At 48.1% G+C, this 19014-nt stretch overlaps 1 protein-coding gene across 1 annotated transcript; it reads right to left on the bottom strand.

Annotated features, from left to right (window-relative positions):
- Nucleotides 1-49: 49 nt before the first annotated feature.
- On the bottom strand, nucleotides 50-15667 carry wars2 (tryptophanyl tRNA synthetase 2, mitochondrial). The gene is made up of 6 exons (XM_088314260.1): nucleotides 15514-15667; nucleotides 4351-4614; nucleotides 2967-3047; nucleotides 2458-2540; nucleotides 2211-2332; nucleotides 50-1298 (listed from the first exon to the last, which is right to left on the bottom strand). Exons 1-6 carry the CDS (start codon nucleotides 15625-15627, stop codon nucleotides 850-852), a joined length of 1113 nt encoding a protein of 370 aa, XP_088170386.1. The 5' UTR covers nucleotides 15628-15667; the 3' UTR covers nucleotides 50-849.
- Nucleotides 15668-19014: the final 3347 nt, after the last annotated feature.

The following is a 19014-nucleotide window of genomic DNA, read 5'->3' on the forward strand; positions in this document are numbered from 1 at the left end:
AAATAGTTTAGTCATGAAATGGTTGAAATTCAGAAGAAGAGAAAGAACATTAGAAGATGTATTTATTAACATTTAGATTTAACAGAAGTACAAATAAAGAAGCAAAAAAAAATCTTTCAAAATGGGGGTGGGATGATAAACTGTGGTGTCATTAAAAAAAAAAAGGGACCAATCTGGTGGTGTAAATTTCAGTTCTGCCCTTAAATGAAATGTGATAAAAACAAACAAACAAAAAATGACAAAATATATTAAATGAACTTGTTTAACATGGAAATATGAATTTCTATTTTGTGGAATCATGAACCATTCCAAATGAACAGGAAAAGACGTTTTGCAGAGCGGAAGGAAACTTTAGATGTGCCCCGACCCAAAAAATAGAACAAATAAATAACCGAGAAATCGGGTGCTGGAGTTCCAATCTGCTTGGCGGCAAAGTCTTCTAACGCTTTGCAGCCAAAAAAGGCCGTTTTATTTTTACGGCACATTTCATACAGAAGACAACTCAATGTGCTCCACACAAGCAAAGATGCAATCCCGCCACACAATTTACAAACACAACAGTTAGCAACGTTCAAAAGCAAAAGCATTGAAAATTAAAGTCTCTTACAAAAAAATATTAAAATGTAGGTGGAAAATTCCTAAATAAAAACCAGGTGGCTGTTCCAAGTTCACCTGTCAGCAGAATTTGATCACCCTCTGCACGCCTTGAAGCAAAAAAAATCTCAAAATATTGTTTGTGTCCTTTCTGATGCCGTCCAAATAAATAAAACATTTGGAGTCAGCGCGGTGACGTGTGACATCACGCCAGCAAATGGACCAATCCGGTGGCTTCAGTCCGCCATCGGCGCGTCAACACAATCCGACCAATCTTCGGACTTGCTGAAGCGTGGGGGCGGCGAGCTCCCTGGCTCGGCGTCGGCCCTCGTCCAGCACGGCCTCCAGGTGGGGGCGCTCCGCCCTGAGCCGCGCCAGCCGCTCACGAATCGGTGCCAGCTTCTGGACCAGCACCTCGGCGACCAGGGCTTTGTACACCGCCGTGTCCAAACCTCGGGCCCGCAACACGGCCTCGTCTACCGTGATGGCGGCGGCGGCGGCGTGGATCCTCACCAGGTTGGATACGCCGGGCCTCGTCTCCGGGTGGTACGTCACTTCTGAGGTAAAGTCGGTGATGGCGCGGCGGATTTTCAGGGCGATGTCGTCCGGCGTGTCCGTGATGTAAATGGTCGCCATTGTCTGGGGGTCTGATTTGGACATTTTGGAGGAGGGGTCGCGGAGGGACTTGACCTTCCGTGTGGCGCCTGCGGAGGCAATTGGATTGAAAACAGGAGGTGAGGATCCGCAAGCAGGGGTGCGCAAGATCCTTACAGGGGGTGCGCAAGCGCAAAAGGAAAAGTGGAACGGTGATCACCGCAATCAAGCCGATTTACTTGCGTGAAAATGAAGAAGTTGATAGGTGGGACACAAAGCAGGGGTGCGCCAACACCCAAGGGGGTGTTGGCCGTAAAACCGTGTTGAAGGGGGTGCCCAAATCCGGTCCTTGAGAGCCCCTATTCGACTCGCTCTAGATGAGTCCCTCCTCCGACACACCTGAGTGAAATGGTTATCAGGCTTGTTGACGATGCGATCATTTGAATCGGGTGTGTCGGAGGAGGGCCGCGTGCTGGATGGGGGCTCTCGAGGACCCGACTTGCTCGAGTAAGATGATTTGGTGAAACAAAGACACGTTTACAGTTGAAAACGGATCGCAAACTTGGAAAGAGATGAGTGGCCGACATTTTTGAGGGTGCGCGGCTAAAAATGGTCCTCGAATGTTCTTCCGGTAACCTAGCAATATGAAACATGGTCGATTGCGGTCGGTGCACTGGCCTCCCAAAAATAAAAAAAGACACGATGGCAGTTGGCGGCGGGAGATCAGACCGTCCCCGCTGCCGGTCGCCAATCAATCACAAGTCCCGCCCCCCTCAACAGTCAATTATCACCCTATTGGTGGGAGCGAGGCGACTTTCATCAAAACTGCTGACGCCATCTTGTCGTTTTACGACGCTTGGGAATAAACAACCGCGCTTGGAGAATGTGTGTGCGTGTTGACCATGTGTGCATTTAATTGCGCGCATTTAAAAATAGTCTCGAGCGTCTAATTGTCATCAGAATTCCTCAAAGGGGGCTTGATTGACTTTTGTGCCGCCGGGGTCGGCCCACGGTGATCTTACTGAGCAAAGCGCGCGGTTGAGGAAAGACCGACTGGCCGTAGCGCATGTTGAAGATCCGAGCCAGGTCCTGGGTCAGCTCCAGATGCTGGACCTGGTCCTCGCCGACGGGGACGTGCGTGGACCTGAGAGCCAGCCCAACGGACAAGAGCGCGTCAACAACTGTACGCATCATCTGGAGAACATGCGCTTGCGCAAACGCGAAAAAAAAAAAGAAAGAATAAGATGGAGGAGATGTCCAAATTCTCACTTGTAGAGGAGAATATCGGCAGCCTGAAGGACAGGATACGTGTAGAGGCCCACGCTGCCTTCATTCTTCTGCTTGCTCTTCATCTGGACACAACCCAAAAACAGAAAGAAAAAAAAAATGGTGACTCCGGGAGAGACCGGAACATTTTCCGAGCAGTCTTTTTCAAGCAAACAGAAGGTGCGTGGGTTTTTTTCTCCCCCTTTTTTGGCTGCAGTGCCTCCTCCGGGTCCGATTGACGCCGCATGTGGCCGGGAAATGACGGCCATTAAGAGGACAAATCTGACAGGTGGAGAAAGCAATAAAACAGACAACAACAACGACAGGGAAGCGGGATGGGAATCTGATATGCGGCGGGAGATGAAAAAATGCGACTATTACAATCGTTTTGTCTACTTCAACAAATCAACCAACTTGAACACCTCGCCTCTGTTTTAGTTTGAGTCATTTCATTCATTTTCATCAACTATAATAACCGTGTGCGTGTGCGTGTGTTTATTTTCCACAGCTACCTTCCACTGCGGCAGGTGTCGAAGGCGCGGCATGCTGGTCAGGCATCCGAGGATCCAGGAAAGTTCGGCATGCTCCGGCACCTGCCAAGGTCACAAATGTCCGGATGTCCTTGAATGCAGCACCTTCAAGTTGAACTTCCATAGAAATAACAAACATGAAACCAGTAAGACGGCAAAGTAAAGGTGACTCCCTGGCGACTCCGAGAGGCAGCAGAGGGTACTGCAGGCAATTTCAACCCAAAACAGCAGACAGACGTCATCTATTCGAACATTTCAAGAAGTACGCAGTGGCTCTAATCTAATGGTTCGACTTGCAGATGCGTGCGTGCGTTTGGGGGAAATATAATCGCACTGGGGCAAATTAAAGTTTATGGTTGGCTGGCTCCGTTGACATCCTCTCTCTTGTCGACGTCAGAAAACTGGGACTTCAATCAGGAAGTGACAGTAGGGACCGTCTGACTCCTTTCACGGGTGAAAAGAAAGAAAAGAAGAAGGCCACATACTTGAGTGGCGACGCCGTCTGATGGGGGACTGCACAGAGTCTTCAGTTTTTGTTGGTTGTTTTTCTCAACCAAGAGGAGACTGAGGACCTCTGCAGCAAAGTGGAGACTGTGGATTTGAACACTGTGGTTTCCAGAGGCAAATCCAGCGAACATTAGCATGTTCTTTTTTTCCCCAAACAGCTGAATTATTTGACAGGAACCATTAAGTCATGGAGAAAACTGACCTCTGGAGCAAAGTGGAGACTGCGGAGTCTACCACCAGGATTTTTTTTTTTTTTTTCATCCGGGTGGAGAAAGAGGGGTGAACTAATATGGTGGTGTCCTGTTGAGCAAGGTTAGCAAACAACAACAACAAAAAAAAGAATTTGCGGTGACAAATTGCACCCAAGCAGCCGGTGGGATTTGCCGCTTTGTCGTCACGCAACGCTGACATTTGCAATTTGCTCCAGTGATGAAAACGCACAAAATGGCTTCTTGTTTTTCTTGGGGTTTTTTTTTCCCCGTTCCACCGAGATTCTTTCATGTGGCTGAAGCGGCCACTTCTCAGTGGTTTCTGTCAGTGTGTCTTTCCATCCTGCCCTGTCGAGTGGCCCGCCTGCGTGTGTGTGAGAGATAAGAATCAAGTGAGCGTTTTGAGGCGCGCAAGGCTGTCGGCAAGTAAACCCGACGGCGCTGAAATGCACTCCTCGAAAGAAAAGAAGTCATTGACAAGTGAGGGTTGCAAGCAAGACTTGGGGTTGGAAAGGCTTCAATGGAGGCTGAGGGCCAAGCAAAAGTGGCTTAACAATCCTGGTTTAGCGTTTTCAAAAGAAACGCTCCAGTTTCAGACTCGCGTTCGGCTTTTGAACGATTATATTTGATCGGCCGGTCTGCCGGCGCACCTGCGACTGCTGGAAAAGGACGGCCCTGTGCGGGTCGACGCCGCACGCCAGCAGGCTGGCCACCATGTCCAGGATGTTGGTCCTGAGAGCGCCCGGGTCCTGCGGTCTCGTGATGGCGTGCAGGTCCACCACGCTGTACAGCACCGACGGGTAGCGGTCCTGCAGGGTGGCCCAGTTCTCCAGGGCGCCCAAGTAGTTGCCCAGGTGGGGGACCCCCGTGGGCTGGATTCCGGAGAACACCCGCCATTCCGCCGCCGCCGACTCCTGTGCGAGAAAAGACGCATTTTGCAGCGAGCGATCAAATGCTAACGCCACGTAGCTAACGGATGCTATCGAACCCTTGAAACACAAATTGAATCCCAAATCCTAGTTTGACACCCCATTGGAGGCACGGGACACCCAAACCTGAACATGAACCTTTCTCCGAAACCTCGGTCTTGTGCTTGCCTTCAGAACGGCGCCCTCTGTGGAAGGATGTCGACATTGCAACGGCACCAGACTTTCCCGCCAGGACAAAAAGGGAACGGAAGCCGCGAACGGTCACGTTGCCGATGTCGATGTCGAACGGCACATTTGAGCAGCTCGCTGGTTTGTGGCTCGCTTTGCGCCTCGCGGCGGTGGCCAACAAAGAGACCAGGCGAGAGAGCGAAAAGACGTTTCTTTTGGCCGGCAAGGTGCTGCATTCTTTGCACAAAGTGCGTTGGGGAGTCAACACGAGCGCTGGCGTGCGCGCTGTCGATTTGACACTTTCGCACAGTTTCACTCGTGAGCATGTTTCAAGATAAAACGATGAAACCTGACGCCTAATTTCAAACCTGAATTTCAAATGTGAAACCTGAGCCATCATGTAAAGGGGAACGAAACTTTTTTTTTTTCTCTTCTTCATATTAGTTTGAATTTGGATTTTAGGAGGATTTCCGCCCCTCTTACGCCGCCGTCCACTCATGCTCTCATTGGTCGAGCTGGCGTCGGGAGCCAATCACGCGTCTTGTTTGAGCGCTTGGGGGAATGAGGGAAAAAAACAAAACACCGCAGATCAAAAGTAGACAAAATATCGCTACTTGGTATTGGAGAGAACTCAAAGAGTGAATACTCATACTGGCACCGGTCTGAATAAAGCGCAACCGAACATCCAGAGTTCCAATTACAAAAATGTACTTTCAAGGCCGGTTTGAGGTTGGAAATGAGGCCTTAGGGCTTGAAAACAAGATGTCGGGTCCGAAGAGTGGCTTTGGGGTTCAAATCTTGGGTCGGATTTCAAACAAAAGCTACGCTTTCAAACGAGGGTGGGGTTTTAAATTTGAATTTCAAGTCGGTTATCGGGACTCTTGTTGCTTACGAACGCGCAACTAAAACGCCGTCCGGGCTTCCTTTCCATTGGAGATTTTTGATGAGGAAACGGGCATCCCCTTCTGTCAATCTCCACGGACCGGTCCCGAGAACGTCTGCCGACACGGAACAAGCGCCCATCCCAGGTCTGCCAAGCGCTCTCGGCGCGCTGAAACACGAGCGAGAGCGGAAGGAAGTGAGCGCTTATGTCATTAGCCGCCACGTAATTGCGCCGAGCCTCTTCATGGGTGTCGGCCTCGATTTGGGGCGCAGACGGCACCCCGAGTCTGGCTCATGTGTGTTCTCACCTCCAGCTGACATGTTAGCCCGACCCCCTCAAGGGAAGCCATTAGCCACGCAGACATGCTAATGGTGTCATTTGAGCCAATCAAGCGTCAAGCAGAGTCAACAGCGGCCACGAAGCAGCCGTCACCCGGCCCGACGCCTCCGAGGAAGGAAGGTCGGCGACTGGCCGGCCGGGATCTGGAGACCAGTTTGTGGGGAGCGGGGAGGGCGCGAGGGGGGGGGGGCCAGGAAGAGGTAAATCAGCCCCCGCCCGACGACAGGCCGGACAGCCAATAGTGTACTGCAATTAATTTTTATGACGGATGCCGCAACACAAGCGCAACAGTCGTAAAAGGCGATCCGCTTTTAAATCACGCCGCGGCCGCTGCCCCGGGACATGATTCGTCTCGCCATATTTCAGACATCGAATAAAATGATCTGAGAATGAAACGTCAAGTCTGCTCGGTAACTTGAAGTTGACCTTTAAAAATGGACTCCTTGCCGTACGAAGAGACTTTTTTTTTTTTTTCGCCTAAAAGGCGGCAAGCTCAGAAAACAAAATGGCTGTCGGCTGACTTCCTATTCCATTTCATGATTTCATGTTTTTGGTTTTTCTCCGCCAAAATGGCTGCCTCAAATAAATCCAAACAGGCAACTTGACGGTAAACAAACGCAAGTGCAAAAGACAATTTGAGCAAATCCCCAAAAACTATCCGCGTCCATTTCTTTCTCATCCAAGCAAAAGTCGATCGAGTGACACGCGGTGACATTTCAATCACCAAAAAGTCATCGGAACCTCAAGCAAGAAGGCGGCCATTTTGCTCGTTCTTTGGACAAGCTCCAACGAGCGAGCCGAGCCGAAGCGGGTCGGCTCGCCGGGTTCGTCAGATTAAGCGGCAACATTTTTCTTTTGTTTTGCCGATCGGAGCCGATGTTGGCGTCACCGCACGCGAATCGCTTGAAGGATTTGTCGTCGGAGCTCGCTTCGTGCAGCTTCAATTTGTTCTTGCGGTTGCCAACGTTCGTGGGAGCTCCCAAATTGTCAACGTGGAATTCAACGAAAATGACTTTTGCGACGACATCTCGCCAGCTTCCTGCAGGCTTTGCGCGAGTCCTCGCCCGCACTTCAAATGTTTCTCCGCCTCCACTTGCACTCTCGCTCGGAGTTTCTCATGCATTGCATTTATTAAGCATTCTTACGCGAGGATGTCATTTTGTTGTGGCTGATTAATCCAACATTTCTCGCCGGCACCGCAGCGTGCGGTCGCTTGTTCCCCGGCGGACAAGAAGAGAGAGAAATATGTTGGAAAAGAGCTCCGTGCTGGAACGGTTGGAAAAAAAAAAAAAGGGGCGCCGCTCCCTCCCGTGTTAGCGTACGAGTCGCTCTTTGTCCTCACGTGACGTGACGGCTCTTTTTCCATCGAACTGAACGGGAGGCAGATTTTTTTTTTTGTTTTTTTTTTGAAGGCTCGTCTATCCAAGTTTAAGATGGACAACGCTCCCCCCCACTCGATGTTTGTGCTTGACCTGCGCCCCCCCACCGATGTTACCACACACGAGCGTGAACGCCTATTCCGGGAAAAAGTGAGAAAAGACGAGGCGAACGTGTACGTAACCTTCCGCATTTTTTTTTCTCCCCCTTCAGACTTTGACGGCGCTCACACAAAGCGTGTAATGTCTTCAGCACATGGCGGCGGCGAAAGAGGCAAGCTTTCGTCACCTTTGCGACGATGGAGCGCCACGGCTGCCGCCGTCGGTGTTAAAACGAGGAGCGAGGGGGCCTGTTAGGTGTCGCCGACAGGCTTCCGCGTGATGATGTTGGCCTTTTTTACATCGAATCTGCCGAAGACGGAGAACATTTTTCCTGTTAGCCGTGGAAATCGCCTCAGAATGATAAACTTTGTGGCTCGTTGGGCGAATTTGTTTTGGTTTTGAAGCCTTGAGTTCATTTTCAGCGTAAAGACTTTTTTCTCTTAGGTCGGTGTAAATGTTGCACGATGGGCAGTCTTGTTCGGGATGGGCAAATCTCGTCTCATCAGTCGGAGTCGACTTCTGAAAGTATTTACGGCGGAGGACACGGAGTTTCCTCACATCCTCACTCAAATGACCGTTTTTCGTATCCATTTGTTGAAATACGTCAACATCTCCAAACAAGCGCCAGTTGTTTTTGCCGCCATTTTGTTTGCAAACTGCGAAGGGCTCTCCTAACGGATGACGGCGGTCGAACACAACCGGGGAGGTTGCGTCAACATTTCTGAAGGGTTTGTGGACGCTAACGCATTTGGTGGCAGCGTGGGTTGAGCGTTCGCATCATTTCTGACAGTACAACCCAGCTCACTTTTGCTCCCGCTCCCTTTTTCAAAAGTTACGCGAGCGAGCACGCCATTGTGCGTTCCAGCGTGCATGCACGCGTCCGTATAGTTTAAGCTAACGTCCGTTTTACCACGCCTACGGCGCGCCACATGCATGAGGGAAATACAGAAATAGGAAGTGAGACTGCACCTCATGGCTGTGAAAACACATTTTAGAGTTTTGAACAACAAACAACACATTTATTGGTCGTTTAATGTTCAATTCTGGCCATGCCGTGACATCAGTAGGCATCTTTTTTTTGCCTTTAATTGTGAGAAATGGCCAATATTAAGAAGCACGTCCAACACATTTAAGATTGTCATCCAGAATTTTCCAGCAGAGCCGACAACGCCAACAGAGCATATGTGTTGCGCGATGTGCTCAGGTCGTCCTTTCAGGGCTCATACGGTCGAGGGCAGCCAAGACATTTCACACCGATGGAACGCGCCAATTTCAACAAGTCTGCGGGACGGGCCCCCCCCGCTGCGAACGACCATCAAGTCTTTGTAGGGGGACTCCGGCATCCGATCTTGGCCAACGCCGTAAGCCGACAGGAGTGCAGATGGAAGGACGGAAGGGTTTCCCCCCCGCCCCCAGCACAGCCCCCACTCGCCCGACTCTCCCGCTGAGCATCCCGACACAGAAGGTCCAGTGTTCCCCTTCCGTCCCGGAACCCCCCCCCTGTTAACACCGGCACTGTGATCTTAATTCACCTTGACGCGCCTTCCCTCTCTATCCAACTTGGCCATCGATGTCCCGGGACCTGTTAACCGAAATCGGCGACATTGTGTGTGTTTTTGTCCGAGGTGAGAACACACCGCAGCTTGAGATCGAGTACGTGGCAAGACATTATTAAGGGAAAAGAAAACCGGAATGTTCTTTCCAAAAAACTCTCCGCTCCAAATCGTCATTTTGATGTTTCTTAAAAAAGGGTTGGGGTGGATTTGCACCTGCAGAAGTGGAGTTTTCGTCCAACCCCAATCTTGGCATCGGCCATATGGCTGGAGGGAAGCCAACCGTAAGAAACCAAGAACCTCAACCCGCACGGCACAAACTGGGATAGAAAAATGCAGCTAATGAGGTCACGGCGTCGCATATCGGACTCCAGGTGGACAACATATTTTATTTTGGGATATTTCACTGGCTCTTTTGTAAGAGGTCACAACCTAACTCAAAAATAAGCGCGGAAATGAAAGCATTTTCTCTTTCACTCAAATGCTAACGCTGAACCAACGCGCTGAACCAGATGGGCGGATTTTCCCAAATCCAACTCGGGTTGGCATAAACCCGAACGCAGGAGGAAGGATGAGAAGAAAGTCCAAACCTTACTTCAAACTTTAAATCAAAATATGTCAGTCTGAAGCTAAAAGCTCCAACCCAAACAGGTGTGAAGATGGAAGCCAAGAATTCCTTAACCTGAGTCCCAAACCCGAGCGCAAAACCAGACAGAAGGACAGAGACATTTTTCAATGACCTGATTGTCCGAACCCGAATTAAGACGGCGTAGAAAGATCTCCGCTAACCTGATAACTGAAATCCAAAACCCGAACAAACGCAAAAATCCAGATGGAAAGATTTGGACTCTTAGATGATGGAGTGAAATTCTAATGAAGTGTTTTAAACGAGAAAATCGACACGTTGAGAGACAACTCCAACCTTAATCGAAATTGTTCTTCACCTAAACGCTGTCGTATTAGTGTCACGTATTTTACCAAAGTGTCGTCATGTCAGGAGGTTAGAAAGAAAATGTGCAAGTGTCATAAAACTAACATCAAACAAGTGAAAAAGTTTTTTGTGTTTTTTTTTTTTAGTCCATTCCAGATTTCAGCGTGTGTTTTTCTGTTTTTCCTCCACGGAGGGCGGCAGGGTGTTGGTTTTTGCCCCCCCCCGCCCCCCTGAAAAAAAAATGAGCATTTGATTAAATCTGCGGTGGGAACGCGGGACAGGTGAGATTGATGAGGTTCCTCCGAGCTTCACACTGTGCAGAGAGCGCGGCGGCAGGGCAGGAACAGAAATGCCGCAGTTTGGCGGGCCAGGGCTGCCGGCCCACTCTCGCGCCGTGGGGTCCCCGGCCTGATTAATGGGGACTGGAGGCCCTTCAAAAAACGCTCCAAAAATAACCTTAACGGGCCGCGGCTTCTGAAGGGTCCAGACTTCAAGACAGCCTGGAAGGAGGCCCGAGGAAGGAGGAAGGAGGGAGGGGGGCCAGGAAACTAATCCGCTTCATTAGGAACGCAACCTTTCACGACTGGTTCCAGTTTACGTAAAGTGACAAAAAGTCACGAGGCCGAGCCTATCAACTTTGGGATCTCGCGAGGGTTCGCCGTGGTAATGCACGAGTGACAGACGCAATTAGCGGCAGACGTTTGCGGGACGCTTGGGCCCATAAACGACGTGATTGGGCAACATTTGCGGACTTCTTTCAACGGGGCGTCAGCAAACCCCAAAGGAACGAGCCTTTGCTGTGACTCGCTAGAATCATTTGCGGCAAAAGAACAAACGTAATCAAGAGTAACGCGCAACATTTTCAGCACATTGAATAAGAAATAATGAACTGAACCAAAAATTAACACAGAAGTCATTTGTGGCGCGAGCAATTTAGGCTTGAGAAAATATCGCAATCCCGTGTATAACTACGACAAAAACAAAAGTGAGCGGTGACGATGAATTTAGTTTGCGGCCCCAACGGGTTGCGCACAAATCAAAACGAAAAGACTTTGCCAAAAATTTGCTGCACGTCGCACAAGGAGCTCCGAAAATCTTGCAAGAAGGTTGACACGCATATTTGAGCGTCACAAATTGAAATTTCACATAATTTTCCCCTCAGTTTTTGGAACCATCCCCTTGCTAATTCATTTCATTTCACGGAAATGATAACTTCTTTTCTTCAAGTCAGTTAGTTAGGGATTTAGATTTTTTTTTATTTAGAGATTTTTGCTACTTGTGGTTGACTTTGGTCTATTTTGGGGAGCGATGGACCGGGGATGACCACAAACCATAAAATGTACAAAGACTTGATCATTAGGACTGCCATAAAAATTGATTTTTCCCCGGAAAAAAATGCAATTTAGCGGGTGATGGGTTGGGAGGGAATACAGCAAATAAACAAGGAGTCCTGCGAATAAGGGCTGAAAGGTTACGCACCAAAAAAAAAAAAATCAGTCAACAGCTGATTTTGCAAAATGCCAAACCGCAGCGGTACATCATACAATTTGATTGAATAAGCGGAGTAGTTCAAGGATCTCTCGATTTACAGATCCGTCGACGTTCCGACGCTCAGCTACGTTCACGACCGAAACAACGAACGGCCGAAATGGGTCTCTTCCGCTGGAAATAAGGTGAGACGCATCGAGACGCGGCCAGGAGGTGGTTCGGATGCCTCCTGGCCGCCTTCCTGGTGAGCTGTCCCGGGCCAGAAGACGACCCGGTAACATGTCGCTAAAAGACTCGCAAGACGTGGCGTAGCGACTCCGTGAAGAATTCACTTGGAGAAATCAAAAAGTTGAGTTTGCTCGGCCATGGGTGAAGCCCTTCTCGACTTAGTTGGAAGTCATCGTCTTGAAAACTAGATTTTGCAAGTAAACCTTGAGAATGACGACGGCAACGACTTCTCACATCCGCTTGGAAGCGCACACAAGCCAAGTCAGCAGGACGCGCTCTCATCACGTGGCAACTTTTTCACGATGCGGTTGCCTTCAGGGAGGTAGCGAGGCAGCGAGGGGTGGGGGGGCCGAAACAGAGACAATTTCAAGTCACAACAACACACGCAGCGTGGAAAAAGAAGCGAGGGTTGCTGGAGCGCGCAAGGCAAACATTGCGGCAGGTCGCTTCCCTGAAAAATATCATCATCATAAATCGGACTTAGGTGCCGTATTTTTTCTTGGGTCAGTCAAAACTTGAATCAAAATGTACAAAAAATAAAAATGGAAAAAAAAAAAGGCTTAGGAGGCTGACGCGGATGGAAGCAATGACTTGGCAGAACCAACGCGAATATGTCGGCCTAACCACCACCGGGGGGAATTAGCGTGCCTTTCTGACATTTGAAAACAAATGCGCCCGTTAATGAACAGCCCTCAAAAGACCCCAGCAGCCTCGTACCTCCACCCAACTCTGGACAGAACCTCCCATGTGGCGGGGGCGAGGGGGCGAGGGGGCTTTCGTGGTTTTAGCCGACACCCAACTAAGTGAATTTTGGGGCCGCGGGGGAGAAGCGAGAGGCCGCTTCCTGTTTGCTGGGGCCACGACACGCTTAGTTGACAGCGCAACAATCTCAATTAGCGCCAAATCAACTGAGAGCCACGCCGATGGTTTGAAATCAGATCAAACTTTTTGTTGAGTGGGACCGGACACACGTAAGCTTTCACTGAGCGCCTTGCAGTCGGCGCTGCAGATATTGCGACAGGTGGGCCACACCATGAAAAATTCCAAACATGCCAACAACCGCCAACACCTCGCTGGTGGAACCATCGTGGACTCCAATTCCAAAACTCACTCAAGAACGACTCTCTGCCATTATTTCCAACTTGAACGCTCTCCCCTCACGTCCAACTTTCATTTCCACGACAAGCAAAACTCAAACTTGTCCCTCGGCACCATTTGCACGCCCCCAAAAATAACAAGGCACTTTCATTTTGGCCTGAAACATTCCTGCACTTTAAGGACATCTCTCAACCAATATTTCGGTCCTAATTTTCCATCTCCATCTTCAACCTTGACTTTAGTTGTAAGCTCGCGGTGCCGCTTTCATTTCCGCCTCTGCAGATTTTACGATTTGAACGATATTGCTGATCAATCCGGTGCTTTAACGGGAGTCCCATTTTTACGTTTTTTTATTAGAAAAACAAAAATGTTAGAACAATCCTTTTTTTTTTTTATATTTCGAAATGTACGTCTCTGGCAACAAGAATATAAAAAAACTTGACTATTTCTCCACTTTTATTGCATCCACCTGGCTCAACGCTTTGTTTTCCGCTCCACGAGTGGCCGTCGGACTTTTTCATTTGTGTGCCGGTCGACAATGTGAACGTTTGGACATCAAATGTTGCCTGAGCGTCTCCACTTCATAAAACCTTTTCCCCCGGCAAATCAACTTGCCATCATTTGCCCCATTTGCAGTTGAGGCCGCCCGCCGCACGAGCGAGCAGCGTCCGCCGTGTGAATTTTGTGGCGCTCGCAGCAATAAGACGGCAGATGAAGTGTTGCTTTTCATTCCTTGTAATTCTCCCCAAATGCGCAACGTGCCTCGCACAAAAGGGGGCCGAGGTGTGATGTGCGTCAAACACAGCCGCCCTTCGCTTCCCCTTCACGCCCTGGAAAAAGAATTTGGCTCTCTCTTTTTTTTTTTTTTTCTCAAATCCGATTGCTAGATGAAGTGTCGAGTCCGTCATATGTTCAACACGCTGACACGTGTGAGCAACATGATAACACGAGCACTGCTTAACTTCTCGACCCACCTTATTCCTGATGGCTCTCATGGAGAAAGCATGTGGTGCGCCACTTCCTTTTTTTGTCCAAAAGAAGTAGACTTTTGCTAATTGTTGAGGGTGGCTTTCATTTCACGGAGCGGTTTACTTGAAGGTCAACCCACCCCCGTGTCTAAAGCCCCCCCTCCCACTGAGGAGCGAACGTCGAGTCAGGCTTCGGTCACCGTCGCAAACATGGACCAAAAATTCGGCAACAACAAAAGCAACGTTTCATGCCGGCAACCCGGACGAGGAGGAGAAGGCTGTTGGTGACTTTTTTTTTTTTTTTTTTTGTCATCTGCGTCGCTACATTAACAGGAAGAAATTATTTTCTCTTCCAAACGGCAACAACTGCTGTTGTCACATTGTTTGCATCTGAAACTGTCGTAGAAAGTGGACTTGCTCCCTGCCGGAAGTCGCGCACATATTGACGCTACGACTCATGCGGGCTCACAATAAGGTGCGTACGCTTGTGTGACCAGGAGAGGTGTCCTTAAAGACCCACGTACAGAAAATGCCAAATTAATTATTTTTGTGTCACAAGCCACGGCATTACACAGAATACAAATAATAAAGCGTGAACAAATATTTTTTATTTGGTAGCTTGGACAAAATAATCATTTTTCAGAAGTGAGATTCTGCAGAGTGACAAACCCGAATGGGTGACGTCATTCCAAGCGCAACATAGAAAGTGCATGAAGCCAGTCAGAAAGCGACATCTCAAACGTATCGGAGGGGATCCGCGTATTTGAAGAGTTGGAGGATGAGGAGCTTGTTGGAATTCTTTTTGTGGGACCGTTCATGTACGGGCCACATTTTCACGAGAACGACAATATTGTGTAAGTGTCAAGTCAGCCTCTGATGGGACGATTGGCACATTTTGTCAGAAGAGCGGACATGGAGTGGAGACTAGACTCATCGCTCAGGTTATTCACTTTGCCTTATTGTTTGAAATTCCATGTTCTGCCGAGCTGTAAATGACGCACGGTGAGATTATTCGGATAGTACCGACGGGCGACTCGTCGTCCTGCGAATGACATCATTCCTAAATGCACCGAAATGCACATCTCAGGGGGCGGTCATTTTGTCACTTGTGTCGATTGAAAATGACATCAAAGTTGCTCAGGCGATCACATAACGATGAATCATGACTCAGCTCCAGAAAACAGGTGAGCCGTGATTGGTTGGTCGTTACCTAAGCAACTGTGATGTTGGTTCACAACAGGTGGATTATGTTGCTCGTCAAGGCAAATAGAACATTTAATTGCAATGCATTTCGGGGGGCTTGACTTCCCCTTCAATACATTTATAGACAGCGGGTATTTGAAAAGTAAAACTATAGTACACTTTAAATAATTCAAATTAAAACTAATCTAAACTGAGAAATAACTTCTGTTGTTAAATTGTAGACTGATAAATTGGACTCATGACTCTCAACAACTATTCTGAAAAAGTCGACTATTACTATTACTAATTGACTACAAGTGGAATGCTCCTTTCAAAGGACAAAACTACCATGGAATGTGACATTCCGGGCAAATTAGGCTTGCAATTCTGACACAGATATGAGCGTTAACTGTTAACAGAAACAAAAACATTTTAAATATAATTTTACGGTGACCGACTGAGTGAGGGCAAACAGCAGAGTGATGCTCCGAGTAGACGAAAAAAGACAAAACGAGTCAGAACTTCCTCAACACAAGCCAGCGACAAATGATAAATGTTTCAATTTTACCTTGTTTTCCGACGTGGCGCCAACGCAGAGAAACCTTCGCTGGACTCGCTGACAACTTCTGGAGAACTTGAGCAGCAGAAGTCCTGCTAGCTGAGCCCGCACCGGCAGCGCCATGTTGACAACGGGCAAAGGCGGGGCGGTGACGTCACGCCATTGCTCCTACGGCAGCCTCGCGAGGGAAAAACACATACAATAAAACTTTATTTACAAAGTCTGACAGAAGGAGAAAACTGCGCCTTCTCATTAGGAAAGGATGATTCTAGTTTTAAAAAGGCAACCGCATTTATGTATTGAAACGGGTGTGGACGAGCAGCATGTCATGTTCATGTCAGATATTAAGGTTTAGAGTTTGTTTTAATGGAGCAAAAAGGACGCAAAGATGATTAAAACAAAGTATTAAGGGAATGTAAAAAATATAAAAAAGAAAGCTGAACAGGCAAAAAGCGAATACAGACAAGTTTGGAAATAAGGGCCAAATAAAATAAAAGGTGCTGAGGCATTTTTAAGGAATTTAGGTGTGTTTAGGTTGCCGTTAAAAGTGGAAAGAATTGTTTCAATTGGGGGAAAAAAAAGCTGAAGCAATACGTTGAACATGAAAGTCAAAGTGCAAAGACGTGCTTAAGGTGGAAATTGTGCAGCAAAGGATGCGTTTGGAGTGGAAATGACAGTGGAAAGATGTGTTTGCAAGTGGAGTGATGTTTTCGGAGATTGAAGCGGGCCAAAGTAGAGATGTCCTCATACATTTTGGGTGCCGTTATTTTGACGTATTTGTTGAGGTGTGGGTCGTTGTTGCGTCTGGACCCCGAGCGGGTTCTCCTTCATTTTCCCATGACCGCTGAGCTCTTTTCCATGCGTGGCTGTCATGTATTATTATGACGGCCATATTAGCGATTAGTCGGCACACGGGGGTCGGGTTACGCCACGGCTACTACCTGAGAGCTTTCATGTCGGCAACATCTGCCGCATCTGGTTGCATTTGCCGCATAAAAGTGAGCGCGTCATTCCATATTCATTAGCGTTTCCCGAGGCAATGCGATGCAACACAACGTTGCTGTTGCTGTTGCTGCCTTCTCTCATGCTGGGTGTGTGTGGACCTTTAGCTCCTGTTTCCTGGCCACCCACCAGATGCACGCACACCACTGTGGACCCAGTTGGAATTCCTCAACATGACTCAAGGCAAAGTTCTTTGCAATGAGGGGGTTAAAAATGCTGAACAATAATACTACAGAAAGCGCTCCGGTTCCTTGCAATGCGGTCATGGGCCGGTTCAAATGTGAACGTGAAGCTCATCAATTAGCATGAGATCCGAATGAATGGGATGAAATCCACGTCGCATTCATTGCTCGTGTTGGTATAAAGTTGAGTGATTTGCAAACGTGATTGTCACAATGCCGACGATTGCACGGCCTCAAAGTCACGAACAAGAAACAGAATGCGTGCATCACAAGAAGGACAAACTCAAATTGCTCAATTGCGTAATGGATGTGTACTACTCCAATATAATTAAACACATGATACTGAAATGATAAATGGGTAGCAATATTCTTTTTTTTATATTTTATGGAAATAAAAAGAAATAAAGAGTTTGGAGTCAATGGAAATATTGTATTTTAGTGAGCGTGTACTTTGCAAATACAATAAAATATTTCATGCGTCGTATAAATGAATAAAATTATTCCACACTTATTTAGTAAGTAAATCAATATTTTAGAAACATTTGGGATATTGGTGACGATCATAAGAATTGTTCCGATATTTCAGCGCAATTAAATCTTTGTATAACATAAAATTACCAATTGGTGAGTCAATTTTTAAACAATGAAATGCCCCAAAAATGTAGACGTTTTCTCACATATAAGCCACAAAATGTCAACATAAAAGTAAGGAAATGAATATCAATGTATTTTTTTGGAAGCATGAATGAGAAACGTCGTTTATGCATTGAGAAGCGCATTGCAGTCGGCGTCAAAGAAGTGTGGCGTCAAAGCGCTAGCTGTGTCCCGAATAATAGACGAAGAAAAGTTTGACCCGGGGGGGGTGACGAGCGATGAGCGACGAGTGAACGCGTCCAAACACTTTCAGCAATAACACGCCACGACAACACCTCATTTGTCTTCCTCCTCCTCCTCACCATCGGACACTTCATTAGGTACACCACACACACCCATGCCAGACGCCACGGACAGAAAAAACAAGTTCAGACAATTTGAAGGGAAAGTTCACAAAATACAGAGTCATTAAGGTGACAATTTGCGTTTTTTTTTTTTTTTAATGGCGAGCGAGATGTCTTTTTCTGAAAGTGGCTGGAGGATGTCAAACTTTACTGACGCACAGCCACCAGTAGATGGCATCTATGGCCCATTTTTCTTGTGACATCTGCAGTTTGTGACAACGTGTTTGGGAGCTTTTGGGCAACCTATTTTTGTTCTACGGAAAAAGAAGAAGGCAGAATCAAACTTTGGCCTTCTGATGTGTAAAAGAAAGCGATGAACATTGAAAATGTCAAAATGCTGCAAAATGACCGGAGGGAAATAAAAGTAGCTGAACACAAACGGTGAAGAAATGTTTTGCGGGCACGTCGTGTTGAAGGTGGAATTGGAATTGGGTGCGTTCTTTGGGTGGTGTTTATTATGCTGCTTGTCGTTTTTCAGTGGTGCCGTCCACCTGTCATAATAACGCCGGCCGTTCTTCTCAAGGGGGAAGGAAGGTGCTGAGTGAAGGCTCAAATGTGTCGGCGCGTGCGCACGCGCGTGTGCACGTGCCGCTTGAAAGACGGGAACTCCTCCGGCCCACACTGGAGGCCTTCAACGTGCACGCCGGCCGGACGGACGCCACCCAAGCGGATGACGGACGCACCGACAGTCAGATGGAATGACGGACAAGCCATTAAAGGCTAGACGCCGGGTTTGTGCGGTCGCTCTCGACCGCTGACAAACATGAGGGAGAGTGACGACTGACAAACATCCATTTATGACATTTAAATTTATGCATTCATGTGTGTGTGTGTGCGTGCGCTTCCCTGAGGGAGGCCAGTTTCAGCACCTTGTCTCATTGCCTGTCGTGGTGTCGACAGCAGCTGAAGTGTGTGTGTGAAATGAAGTGACCGGTCCAATCAGGCAAGTTCAACCAGGATCACGTCGGCCCATTTCCTATTTGAAGTCAAAGTGTGACGTGAGCCCCACAAAAAGTTTGGTGCTCACTTTGACTGATCGACGCGTGAGCCGCCGAGAACGAGAACGAGAACGAGAAGGAGAACGAGAACGAGAACGAGAAGGAGAACGAGAAGGAGAACGAGAAGGAGAACGAGAACGAGAACGAGAACGAGAACGAGAAGGAGAACGAGAAGGAGAATGCAAGGCCCGACTCCTTTTTGATGCTTTTCAACTTACGGAAGAGCGAGAAGGCAAAACTCTATTATTGGCCGCCATGAAGCTTTGTTACAATTCTGTCAAAAAAGGAGCACCGGCACAGCAAGTGGGGGGGGGCTCAGAGGGCACTGCC

This window comes from Idiotropiscis lumnitzeri, chromosome 14, assembly GCF_059441095.1.
Source record: "Idiotropiscis lumnitzeri isolate Australia: NSW breed Sydney's pygmy pipehorse chromosome 14, RoL_Ilum_1.0, whole genome shotgun sequence".
NCBI lineage: Eukaryota > Metazoa > Chordata > Actinopteri > Syngnathiformes > Syngnathidae > Idiotropiscis > Idiotropiscis lumnitzeri.

Excerpts from the sequence above, each read along its gene's own strand:
- wars2 (XM_088314260.1), bottom strand. The coding sequence starts at position 15,627 with ATGGCGCTGCCGGTGCGGGCTCAGCTAGCAGGACTTCTGCTGCTCAAG. Across the intron at positions 2,541-2,966 it reads GACACCTGCCGCAGTGGAAG|ATGAAGAGCAAGCAGAAGAA; the intron begins GTAGCTGTGGAA and ends GGTTGTGTCCAG. Across the intron at positions 1,299-2,210 it reads TCAACCGCGCGCTTTGCTCA|GCGCCACACGGAAGGTCAAG; the intron begins GTAAGATCACCG and ends TTGCCTCCGCAG.